At 35.6% G+C, this 13,306-nt stretch overlaps 1 protein-coding gene across 1 annotated transcript; it reads left to right on the top strand.

Moving 5' to 3' along the window:
• Window positions 1-8,262: 8,262 nt before the first annotated feature.
• Window positions 8,263-8,988, top strand: LOC124200518 (probable methyltransferase-like protein 24). Its single transcript, XM_046596788.1, has one exon. The coding sequence runs from the start codon at window positions 8,263-8,265 to the stop codon at window positions 8,986-8,988; it is 726 nt and encodes a 241-aa protein (XP_046452744.1).
• Window positions 8,989-13,306: the final 4,318 nt, after the last annotated feature.

Here is a 13,306-nt window from a genome sequence, read left to right as displayed (position 1 = left end):
TGCGCAAGCCATTTGTTTTGAGATGAATCTGAATCGCTCACGAGTCATGGCCTTATTCTTAGCCCGAGACCAGTATCTGGTTGCTGCTCCCAGTACATCGATAGCTCGGGCAGACGGTGATAATGGATCAAGAACTGTAAGCCCAAGAAGGCTGCAAGATCGTGGTCTTCGACAAACCCCCAAGAAGGCAAGACCGGGTCAATCCGCCTGCCTTCAGGCTTGCCACCCACTTTTCTAGACAGTAACGTCTTCCGATAATTCCAGATTTCGGCGATGTAGTCATTCGTCGCCTCAGGAAAATTGGACAAACTGACTCACCTCCAAGCATCGACTTGAAAACTCCGAGGGGATCAGACTTTTGAGAGAATTGATCCTAAACGAGGCGTGGACGTTCTCGGGGAGCAAATTCGATTACCCTTTCCTGGAACTTAGGCCTCAGTTCACCATCATCACCCCGCAATCGTTTCCCAACGTCGTCCCAGACTTTGCATTCTTTCTAATTCCGGTTGACGGCCTTATGGTGGGTGACTTTTTTGGCATCGGCTCTATTCTGCATGTTATGCTTGGCCGAATCCGAGTTAAACCTTTTGGCCAAACGGAACTGATTCGCTTAAAACACGGGAGGACCACGGCACCTCATATCGCGTTCGTGAGACCGACCTTTTTTCCCAGCGAAGTTCCGTGTTAATTCCGCATCGGGATCGGCCGTTTCAGAAGAAGACCCTGTTTTGGATGGTCTTCGGGTCTCTCTTCTGGTTAGTCTCGATGGTGAGGAGCCACTCTCTGAACTTTCTTTGCGTTCGCTTTTTCTCTTCGTAAGTATTCGAAGCATCGCCGGCGATAGAACCAATGGTTTCATTTTGATCTTGTGTTTTTTTTTATGATTTAATCAGACCAAATTTTTTGTTCTTTATCTTCTGAGACAGATTGATCCTCTTCTTTTATCAAGCTCCAGAAGTCCGGAAGCATTCGGCTCCTGACCAGGCTCCTCAACCGGCTTCTCGGTGGCATGCAACTTCTCGAAAGCAACCGCCTCCTCTTCATGATCTCGAGCCTCCGGTTCAGTATCAAAGTCGATGAACGGCTCTTGATTCCCAGCTTGTCATTCTTTTTCTTCTTTCATTTGCCATTTCTTTAACCGGAATGCTTTGGCGGCTTTCTTGGCTGACTGTTTCACCTTTCTTAACACTCGAAATTCTCTCTCCGTCTTCTTATGCTTTTTACCGTGTATCGCATATAAACCGTACATATGCATATTAATCAATTTGGAAATACAGAATCGGAAAAAGGCTCACGGTATATTACGCCCTTTTATGTTTTTCTTTATATTCGTCTTTTCCTTTACCTACGAAAGAAAAAGAGAAAAAGGCGTAAAATACTGGGGGTACGGTAGGCACCGTAGTATCCCTTCCGTCACATTAAACTTAAAACATAGAGAGCCATTTGCCTGTTCAAGAAACTTTCACGAATGACTGTATATGCATCACCTCTCAAACGTAAATCCCCTTTTTTCGTATCCTAATATCCTTCCCTACAACAATAGCAACCGATTACATCCACCATATTCACCGAAAACTGCCCGCGACACGGAAAGTATACTAATATATATATCAATGCTGCTTCCCGCATCTCGTCAAGACAGCCATAACTTCACTCCTCTAAACCTCATCAGAATATCTTCACGTTGTCATCCCCTCACATCGCTTTTTCTATTTCCGTAACATCAGCTTTAGTCTCCAGAACCAATCTATAATTTGTTATCTGGAGCTGACTCTGCCGAGTCAGGTCCATTATTCATCGTATTATTGTGTTTTCTTATTGTCCTCCTGTCAAACAGTTCAGGATACCTCTTTGCCTACGCCAATCTACATGTAATTTCGAGCTGTCTCCAAATTAAAAAGGATCTTCTCGCTACTAGTAAAGTGTGACACAAGGCTCTTCCCATTCGTAACCGGTCGCTCCTTCCAGCTTCTACCAGTCGCTTCCTCAGCCTCTACAAGTTTCAAACAGCCAGCTCTCTATTCTCCTTCTATTCTCCCACTCTATCCTTCCCTTATCCTTCCTCTCTATTCTCCCTATGTTCTTCCTTTCGTTAGTGTAGTGTGCAGCGCTTCTTTAATGAAATTTCAAATTAAGACTTGTTCTAAAGATATGTAAACATTGAGTTTCAATCTATAAAGAATGAACAGTTTTGTGCATTAAAATTCTGTATCGTTAAAAAAAATTGTTGAAATTGTTCAAACAGTCAAGAATAATAAGAATTTTCGCTCTCCAAAATCACATGACTTTGTCTGCTATATTTTTTTCTAATATTGACTTGGGTTTATTCAACTTCAAATTGAATCAAAATATGATTAAGAAAAGGAACTCATTTCTTTTTCATCAGAATTTTTTTATCTCATTTACATCTATTGTAGAAGTAATTGAAAAATTATTTAATCAAAGACAGAGGCAACCTTGCCTGACAACGAAGAGCATGTCGGTATTACAAAGCCCTTGTCATTGTTATTGATCTTTCGTTTTTGGTGTTATTGTGTTTTAATTAGAATAGTTAGACATTTACCTGAAAAACTAAACGTATTTCAATCCTTGTAGTTATCATATGTTTAAAGCTGCAAGAAAAGTTCTATTGGAAACAAACAGAGTTAATTTTTTTCACAAAATGTCTATACCTTAATGTTCGTGTGCTTCATATTATGTATGTATGTATGTATGTATGTATGTATCAATTTATATAGCGCACTATCACATAACTTAATCCGTTCTAATGACGCTGTTTAGTTTCCAATTTGGAAGATGTGATTAAACACATCACCGTATGTTTAACGTCATATCCTTGAAAGAAATCAAGGATCCCTGTGTTATGCGTGCTGCCTTTCTCCACGGCGCGACTGCTACAGGTTGTTGACGGGTTCAGCTGGGTTTCGAAACCAGAGCCTCGTTGCCTTTATCCAAAGCGTTGACGCTCTTATCCACTACACCCCACATCCCCCCAATCATATTAGTGATTACCTGTAGTCTAACACTCAATTAGAGGTTTCAAATGCCTTGTAAAATAATTTTTATTGGTTTTCCACTATAATCATCTAGTAACCTAAACTATTTTTTGTTCGCTCTAGGTATTCAACTCAGAACCCATACTTATAGGCTATACGTAGAAATAATCTGGGCAAAACTGGGCAGTGCATAATTTAGATTGTCACCACTACCAAGTATAATTTCCCTCATCATACAATTTTTCAAGAAGAAACTGGAAAAGAATCGCGCTTTAAAAAAATGTAAAAAAACCGATTCAGACCTCTGACAGCTAATCTATGTTTCTTCGATTTTATGTCATGATATGATTTCAATTCTTTTTAATGAATTTTTATTTCAGTTTCACAGTTCATTATGAAGACTTCTCTCTCTGCTTCATCAGAGCTATCAAGAATTGATGTCCAATCAGATTTCTTATTTAATTTTAATGTTAAATGCATTATTTGAACTAGTCTTGTGGGTCCATAAGATTAACACTGACCAGCATACCTTCAAAAACGCAACATGTCCCACCAGTGGGGCATTTTTTCTTTTAATTTTTAAGTTTTTAAATTGAATTCAAGGTTTAATAAAGAGTTTTATCTTACCATTAAAAATCCAGGTTTTAAAGTTATTTTTTTATCCTTAATGTTAAGACCATCGGGGATTTTTTATATTGGGAAAAAAGGAAACGGTTACCCAAAATAGCGCCAACTATACCAAGTCCCCCCCTACTGCCCAAAGAAATGAAGTTTAATTTTAAAAAAACCTTTTCATTCGCATATTTCATTTAATCATGTAGGTTAGATTTTCGGTTTAATTTCGCATTCCTATAGTATGCCCCCTTTTTGTAATGAGTTGTTTCTCATCAAAATCGCAATAGTTCAACTCCCATTCGAGAAATTTTTCCCCAGCATGCTTCCATTTATTCTTAAAAGTGTCAGGCTAGTTTAGGTTAGTTTAGTCGGCATCGATTCAATCGTCTGAATATCGGCCATCGTTTTAAGGATTCGTTACACATAGTTTGAAAAGCCGCGCCAACACGTCATTGCCGTCAGGATAAGGGTAAGAAATTAAAAAAAATCGAACATGAAAGGTAAATTTTATGAGCTACACGTAAAGAAACTTGCAACGAACGTATTTGACACCGAAAATGTTTGAATTAGTTTATCTTAACATGAAATTGAAAATTGTTCACCCGATAGTCACTTAATAGCCTAACCTATTCGGAAATGGAACGGCAGCAGTCATTCCACCCACTTCACAGCAGCAAATCCCTACTTATCGTTTACTACTTAAGAGGTGCCAGGATCTCTTATATGGCTTTGGGTACTTAAACTCCGCCCATACTTATCCGAGATTTTATACTAAAAAAACGTGCTTTTCAAGTGTGGTGTAAATAGTTAAGTAGGATGAAAAAATAGTTTATGCCTCTTTATAAACTAGGAAAAAAATATAAAACAAATCCGTGTATGAGATGAGATGTGAACAACCAACCTCATGATTCACGCAATAAAAATTCTAGCTATCTAATACCATTTTTCACGTTTTTTTGTTAGGACTCATTGTTCATTTTTGTTTTTTTCGTAGAACCAAATCATTCAATAAGAACAATAATTCACCATTAATTCTACATCTCAATACTATTTCCTATTATTAATCAAGCTGAAATAGTGCAGGTATCCTTATTCCACTGATTTCTTCGAAAACAATTGATAAAAATTACAGTGTTTCTAAAAATTGGGAAATTACAAATGTAAGCATTAATTCAGATATCATGCCTAAGAAAAATTTCGGTTGCATGACAGATGTTCTATTAAGATAAAAACTGCCTCATTTTAGTCTTAAAACTGTATGTAGCCTGTTATTACTATTTTGAAAATTTTTAACCGCTGCAACGTTTTGCATATTTTGCGGAACTTATTTTGAATAATTTGTCGGCCTACATTTCTTTCTGATAAAAAACAGTGCAGGCATCCATATTTTACCCATTTGTTTGAGTAGAATATTAGATTAAAATAGGAAAATTAAAAAGAAAAAAAAAATTGACTGCTTTAACTCTTTTTATACCTGGCAGAAATTATTTTTCAGATCTTAATTAGATTCATTTTGTAGGGGAGAGTTGGGCAAGAAGGACCAGCGGCAAGTCGCTATTTTTCTAGTTATTAAGCACTGTATTTAATTTCAAAAATAATCAAATCTTTTTATTTTTCAATTATTTCTTTTTGTATTTATTTTTATGTAATATTATTACATGCATTGTAGATTATTCTTTTGTCTACCTACCCTATTTTTTATTAATTTTTCCGTTTGAAAATAAAGGAGTTGTAACGGTTTTAAAAAGTCAATTTTTTTTTACCTTCGCGAAAAAATGTGGGGTCAGACTGGACAGGCTAGGTATGAGATTGGACAGTGCTAGTTAAAGGCACAATCATCCATGAAAAAAATTTTTAAAAATTTTTTTCGAATTCTCCGTCCATTCTTTAGTCATTCACGCTAAAATGGATAAAGTCGTGTAAAAAACTTCAGAGTTATGAGTGTTTCTGTTAAGAGGGGGTAAGATTGGACATTTTACGGAAATTTGGGCCCTAAGGCTACTAAGCTCCTCCCACTGTTATAGTTAGCGCTGTCCAAATATACCCAAAAACTGCTGTCCAATCTGACCAAACCCTACACTTTTTGGTATTTTGCTTGTATATTTTAATGTACTTGACATTAAAATTTAATTTTTACGGTTAACATAAAAGAATGAATACTCTAGTTATATCCATAATTTGTTTATTAAAGTTTAACGTTTTTATGTTGTTTTATAGCTGTTGAAATGGAAAAAAATTACATCAAACGCCTCTATTATTTTTATTTTGCGATAGCATCCTAAATAATCATGCGATAACAATAAAAAGTTTTTCCATGATGTAAAACACTAAATTCTACATAAAAAATTAAAAAATTTTATTTTATTTTCTGAACTGAGGAAATTATTACATTTGTCCAATATGACCCGTGTCCATCATGACCCCGTTCTCCCATACTTGTGAAGTTTTGTTCTCTATCAAATCTATGTAGATGCGTAAACAAAAAATAAATTTAAATTGGCTTAAAATATATTTTTATGTAGATGACCTTATTGGGGCAAGTTCTTCCTGACATCGTAGGGCTAGTTGGCTTATGAAATATTTCCATTTCTGAGAATAACCGAATTATTGAATTAGATCCAATTAATTATAAACATTAAAAACTTATCAAGGGAAGTAGATAAAAACCATCCTAAAAATTGTTGTTGTTAAGATTTATTTGTTAAAATTGTGATTTTTAATCATCCCATCGTATCGGTGTTTCTCCCATTAGATCTACAGGGTTAAGCAACAAGCCCCGTTGAAGGGGCATTTTCGGACATTTTTTATTTCGTTTTATAATTTTGATAGCGCTTGAATAGTAACTAAAAAAATAAAATACAAATATGTTCAAGATAAAAGGTGTTGACGGAGGGAAATGTGAGAGAAAATAAAAAAAAGTAGACCATGGTTTATCGGTAGTTGGTGAATTCCCCTATTTGTAAGATCTATTGGTAGCTACAAACTAAAAACTGTATCTGTTGCTTAACATATTATTATGCCAATTGCTTTATATCTACTTTTCGTGCTTTGTAGATTTTATCTTCGAAAGAAGAAACTTAGCTGGTAGTTTACCTTTGAAAAGAGCTACTGCTATCTTCTGTGGGTTAGTAACAACTGGACTAAGGAAGTTTGAGTGAAGTTTGGCTGATCATCTTAAATACATCCCTTTTCTGGAAAATCAATAAAATTATCGGTGTAGATTGGCTTTATTATTTCATTAAAAGACATTTTGGGGACCATACATTTTTCGTTTATAATCAATTTTCCTAGCTTTTATTTTTTTTATTGATGCTTCTTTATTTGTTGCATTGCATTGCATTTAAGATTGTTGCATATAACCTGTTAGATTTTAAGTTCATATATCTAAAGGTGCATGTCTCAAAAGAACTTTTGGTCTGCTCGTTTTCAACACCTACCTCTGTGTTGCTAGGCTGATGAAGCCAGAACACAAAAAAATGGACGATTTTTTTCAAATTTCAACCCTCAATATTTCGGCAAATAAGCCACGGATAATAAAACGGTTTTTATAACTATACGAGAAAAATAGATCTCTATTTTTTAAAACAATTTGTTTTTAAATTGTCTCGTTTGTCAAAAAATTGCTTTACAAAGAACCCGAAAAAATTCACGATTTTCGGCTACCCCCTGTTAGTTTTTTTTATTAATATAAATAAAATTAATAAATTTCAGTTCGAATGGTCTACATGGTGACTGGCTCAAAATTCTGTCCGCGATTTCTGAAAAATGAAAACCCCAAAATATGGCCTGGTTGAGCATATAACCGAATATAATGCATATAGATACCTTATTTGTTCGTTTCTTTATTTTTTACGACCCTTCTTTACTTACCTCTTAACATCAATTACTAATTTACCCGCGATATCGCAAACGTTACGAAATCCTATTGCCTAATGCTAAAATGAAACAAATCGATGGAGAAATTGCAACAGTTACAAACTGATCAATCCTCTGTCATTTTACCGTTTCATTTAAGAGCTATTGCTAGTTTATTGGGAATCAAAGCTATTGTCTGATTATCGACAATGGTTACCCATAGCTTGTAGATAACCGCGCCAACAATCATTGTTGGAGGGGAAAGGGGTTAGGGGGTAAAATTCTGAGAAAATCGAGCAAATAAGGTAACGTAAACTCGTCCATAGGCTTATACCATCCGGCATTACACAGTAAAAAGGCGGGTTTTTGAGCTACTCTTAACGAAACTTGCATCCAAGAATGTAAATTAGAGCTGAAGAATTTGTTAACTTTGTAAAGCATTGACCCAACGTTTATACTCTTAACAGAGCCCCGAAACAAACATTTTTGTTTAACTTGTGGTGTTCAATATAACGTCCAATTTCCATGCAAAATAAATAATTATTTTCGTTATTGCATTCGGGACATAATTATGTCATTCTCACATGGTTTTAGTTTGAAACGTCTTAACCAAAATAAATGCAGTGCATTCCTATGGATTGTTTTAACACCAGTTTTAATTTTTCTTGTTTTACGACTTTCAGCACAAGTTTTAAAAAATGTAAATCAATTTTTTCAGTTTTCAAAAGAGGAATGTTGTTCCACTTCGTATTGGGACGCATTGCTGAATTCCAATTCCGTTACTGGCACACAAATTATGCAGTATTTTATGTGGAGTAACCAATCGTCTTGCAAATTACAGCACGGATTTGGGGGTATAGTGCTGTTAAATCCCTCTGGAATAGCTGGAAAAAAAGCTGTATGCATTGACTCTCAAATTGCCCCAACTCCGAAAAAGTGTCTTGTTTACTCTTTCGGTATTAATAACGAGTGGTCGTTCGACGAGCAAATGGAAAGTTATGGCTGTGAAGTATTTTCTTTCGATCCATCAATGGGAATGAGCCATCACAATCACAGCCCTGGTATTCACTTCTATAACTGGGGTCTGGGTGACCGAGACGAATATGACAACGTTTTTAATTGGACTATCCGATCGCTTTCTTCAATCTACAATAGTTTGTATGCCATTCACGGCAACGAGATAATCGACTATTTGAAAATTGATATTGAGAATTCTGAATGGATTGCTCTACCCGATATAATTCAAACTGGAATGCTGTCTAAAGTTCGCCAACTAGGCATAGAAGTTCACTTAAATAGCGAAGCTTCAATAGAACAGTACCGAAAATGGGCTCAAATTTTAAGAGCAATTGAGAAATTGGGGATGACACGCTTTCATTCCGAATACAATCCTTGGTTTATGGGAAATTTTACAGAATTTGAGTTTTGGGGGTCTTTTGGTCATGAAATTTCTTGGTATAATCGCAATCTTTTTCACGAAGGATCTTTTTCCTATCAAAATTTGAATATGAAAAATACATAATTAAATTTCATGTAAATGTTCTGTTAAAAGTTTATTTCTGTGAAAATCTTATAAAAAGCTGTTTGTATTGTAACGGCTGAAAGTTTGTATATCTTGAGCTCAAATACCCGCCTTTTAACTCTGTATTGGCGGATAGTGTGACACTATCGCAAAAAAATGGGTTATTATTTGTTCGCATTTTTCTTTTTTAACCCAATCTCTCTACCCCCTCTTTACTTAACTCTACTCCTTAACATAACTAAATATTTTACCACGATAAGGCAAACGGTTACGCAACCCTTTTACCTGACGCTAAATGAATAGAGAATAAGGGTGATAGAAAGATTCTACTAATCGTCAGTATTCTGTAATATCACCGTTTAATTCTAGAACTCTTGCTAATCTAGCATTCGTAAACTTCATTGAACGTCAGGTTAAAGGGTTGCGTAACAACAGGGAAAAAACGCCCTTTTCAGCATTCCAAACCACCTCGTTTCCAGGTGAACGTAACATAGATTGGTAATGATGCGTTATTTTACGTTTTTCACCAAATTCCTTGTTTTTCTCGTGCATCATTTTATTCAGCCTACATCCTTTGTTCTAAAAATAAAAGACTTGAATTAATCTGAACACCCGCTAGGTGGTTTTGGACAGAAAGATCGTGGTCCTAGTTTCTGTGAAGGATACTGTAACTTCCGTCGCGAGCAATTTCAAATAAAAACATTATTGTTAAAATTATTATTTTTTCATTAGTATTTACCTTCTAAATGGTTTTTATCTCCATTGTATAGCAATAAACCATATAATTACATTTAAAATGACGTAAACCATATAAATTACTTAACTTAACCTATCGTGTAAAATTGAAGGTATACCTGTGAAAAAATATAAAAATTTTATGTTTTGATCTTGGAGGTATCTGTGACGAAAGAGAGGTATTAATGACGTAAGTAGGGGAGAGTGGGCATAGTTGGCGATTTTTTAGTTTTTGAACCCCTTAATTTTTTTTATTTCTCAATATTTTTTATCCACGCAAGGCTTAAAAAAATAGGAAAAAATTAGCTATCAATGACTACTTATGACTATTTTTAGTTTATGACAAATCTCTTTGTTTATAACCAAAAGCGCTATGAAAATGAAGGGGTTGTGTCGAGTCACGTGTCAAATTGATCGGGTAAACGGGGAATTGCCTATGTTATTCTTTTAGGCTAAATGAACACCTGGCGATGGCGTCATTAACTAAATTTTCATAAAAATGTTTGCCTCCTATATCTAACCCAGAAGCAAATTTGCCACGAGAAAAATGGCTTTGTGAATATTGCGTGTCCAACCAATAATCTGGTCATTAAAAATAAATAAAAATTTTCTTCTGAATAAGAAAAGAATTTTCTTTTTAAAACTAATTTTTACTAAATTTTAAGTTAACTAGGGAAGACTATAAAAGAAAAAAGAAAACGAAATGGACGACACATAATTTAAGGGCCAACGAATTATTTTATTTGTTGTTCCCGTACTACTAAAACTATTTAAGTATTTTTTTAAAGATGCGCATTAGTTAAGACCATAACAGGTAATTTTTAAAATGCAATCCCTCGGTCGCAAGACAGAGAAAACGGTGGGTGCCAAGTGCCAACTTACACACTACCCTACTTGCTCTACCCTACTTATTTAAAAATATACTTAAGGTGAAGGTACTGTGTTTTATAAATAAACTCGGCCTTCCTATTTTTAAAATGCCGCCCTTCGTTTCGCGACAGAACTACATGATGTAACCAGACAGTTAGGGTAAGGGGTAATATTCTAGTAACAGTCAAATGCTTAATTTGCATGAAAACGAGACATTATTTCTACTGTCGGGACAATTTTTTTTTATAACAGTAGGGCTAGCGGAAGTCTTCCCCTTCCCCCAAACGAGAGACCAGAAATCAGCCAACGTGCCTAGACTGAAACGGTTTTCTTTAAATCCCACCTACAAAATTGAATCGCGTTTTCACTTAATGTGAAATGTCCCTTCTTTTGTCAAGGGTTTAAGTGGCAGTCGTTCGTTGTGGCATTCGTACGAGTTGTTCTCGTGTTTTACAGTTTTTTCGGTAAAGGGAAAAATCTGCCCCGACAGGTGGCTCTGATCGAAGTCTACACGATAACATTCGATCGCGAACAGACGGGACATTTGACAGGCGACTGACAGACGGACATTATGTCTCGCCTAGTTTTTATTTAAAATTAGGTATTACTATTACTAAATACCTAGTATTTTAGAAAAAAAATAGGTATAACTAGGTAACTTTACCTAGTAATAAAATAAATTCAACTAGGTATCGAAAAAAACTAGGTTTTTACTATAACTAGTTAGAAACTAGGTAACTAGGGAAAGTACCTAGTTTCAAAAATTACCTAGTTACCTAGTTACCTAGTTTGGATATTTCTCTGTTTAAGTAAACACGGCAATCTTATAGTCAATTCTAAACACAATGGGGAACCAATGAAGATCAAAGATAATGGGGTGGATTGACTCGAACTTCTTGGCACCATGAAGTGGACGAGCAGCATTATTTTGGACACGTTGAAGGCTATTCAATGAGACCCTCGATAGGCAAGCAGGAAGATAATTGCAGTAGTCTAAACTAGAGATTACAAAAGCATGGATCAGTTGAGCAAGGGCTGCTTTAGAGAGGAACTTCTTCAGCTGTGAAATTAATCTTAGGTGGAAGAAGGCATTCTTGCAGATCAAGCGGATCTGGCAATCCATTTATATATTGGAGTCAATTGTGACCCCAAGACTTTGAACAGATGGCACAGGATTGATTTTCTTATGGCGAACCTCCAGGGACAAATTGATTGGCTTTGCACCACCCTATTTCGAAAACACCAACAGAACCTCCGTCTTCATATAATTGTATTTCATCCGAGTAAGAACACCCCACCTTTTCGTCTCTTCAATGCAGGCAGACAGGGAAGAGAATGCTTTGCGCTGATCAGCTCCAGTAGGTGTTATCAAGAATCGAGTATATTACTGATCATCGTCAGCATACTGATGATCATCAATACTGTGCCTGGTAGATATGTCAGATAGATATGAATGATCGCTGGCTGTCCTGATCTGGCATCTTCTAATTTATTTTTTATTAATAAATATTTGATTGTACTATAATTGTGTTGATAATTCTTCACATAGACCGATTCGATTCTAATTCGGTTCAATTCAACAGCAATTTCATACTATGTGTATATACGAGATAAAAAGAGATAGCGTTTTCAAGTTCATTAATTTTTGTTTATTCTAGTTTAATGAATTTTCAAATTCATTTTTAGTATTTTAAAATTCATATTTAATATTTTAAAATAGAACAAACAAAAATAAGTGATAAAAAATATATTTGATTTGATTTTTTTGCGCGCAAATTTCAAAAAATTGTGATTTTCAATCACAAATTAAACATATAAATAATTGCTTAATCTTCATGAATTAGGTATTAAAGGATAGAGAATGAAATAAAGTTTAAGTGAAATCAATTTCTGGCCTCATTGATTAATAATTTTATATGATTAAGAACGAAAAACCCCTATTTTTACTATACCCTCGAGAGGGGATAAGCCCCCATTACTAGCGAACCTGGCGGGAAATCTTGGGACCCTTTACTAAACACCCGCCGGTATTGGGGATAGCCGAGAGTGTAACTTAAATTTATATCGTGGTTGAAGCCTAAAAAATTGAGGTTCTGTTGTGTATTTGATCTTGTTCTGCCTGTCTTGCAGCCTGAACCTCTCCTTCTGCTCGGGGGGGGGGGAGGCTTTAGTTGTTTCAGGAAAAGATTTGATTAACTTGCGTCTGATGTTTAGCTCAGGTCAATAAAGGAGATTGAAACAGATCATTTTGCCAACTTATTCAGTTCATGCATTTAGGGGCGATGGTTTGGTTCTTATGAAATCCATAGTTTATACGTTCCGCCAACGAAATTATTACAATATAAATGCTCATCTACGTGCACTGTATACCGGTATTAAGTACAGACAGCGGAAGTCGATCAAGAATAGTCCGCATCAGTGGAAGCTTACAAAGGCTTTCCAAGGTTTTTCTTGCTATCAGAATCCCTAGAAGATTTCCTTAATATCAGTTTCATGTTCGCAAAGAAATGATCTCCTATGGCCTAGACCCAGAGCTGGTCGCTAGGGAAATCTGTTTTACCATGGAATCGAAACATTGTGATTGGTAATTTATAGTGCCACACGGGTTTGCAGTTCCGCATTTAACAGAGGCGTCGTCTGGTCGCGCCGTACTGGCTGCCCCTGTCTAGGCATTGTGTAAAATTACAAGTGTTTTTTCGGATTATTTTGTGTT

The sequence above is a fragment of the Daphnia pulex genome, chromosome 8 (assembly GCF_021134715.1).
Source record: "Daphnia pulex isolate KAP4 chromosome 8, ASM2113471v1".
Taxonomy (NCBI): domain Eukaryota; kingdom Metazoa; phylum Arthropoda; class Branchiopoda; order Diplostraca; family Daphniidae; genus Daphnia; species Daphnia pulex.
The sequence above is the reverse complement of the archived record's forward strand: the minus strand, read 5'-3'. Positions and strand labels throughout refer to the sequence as shown.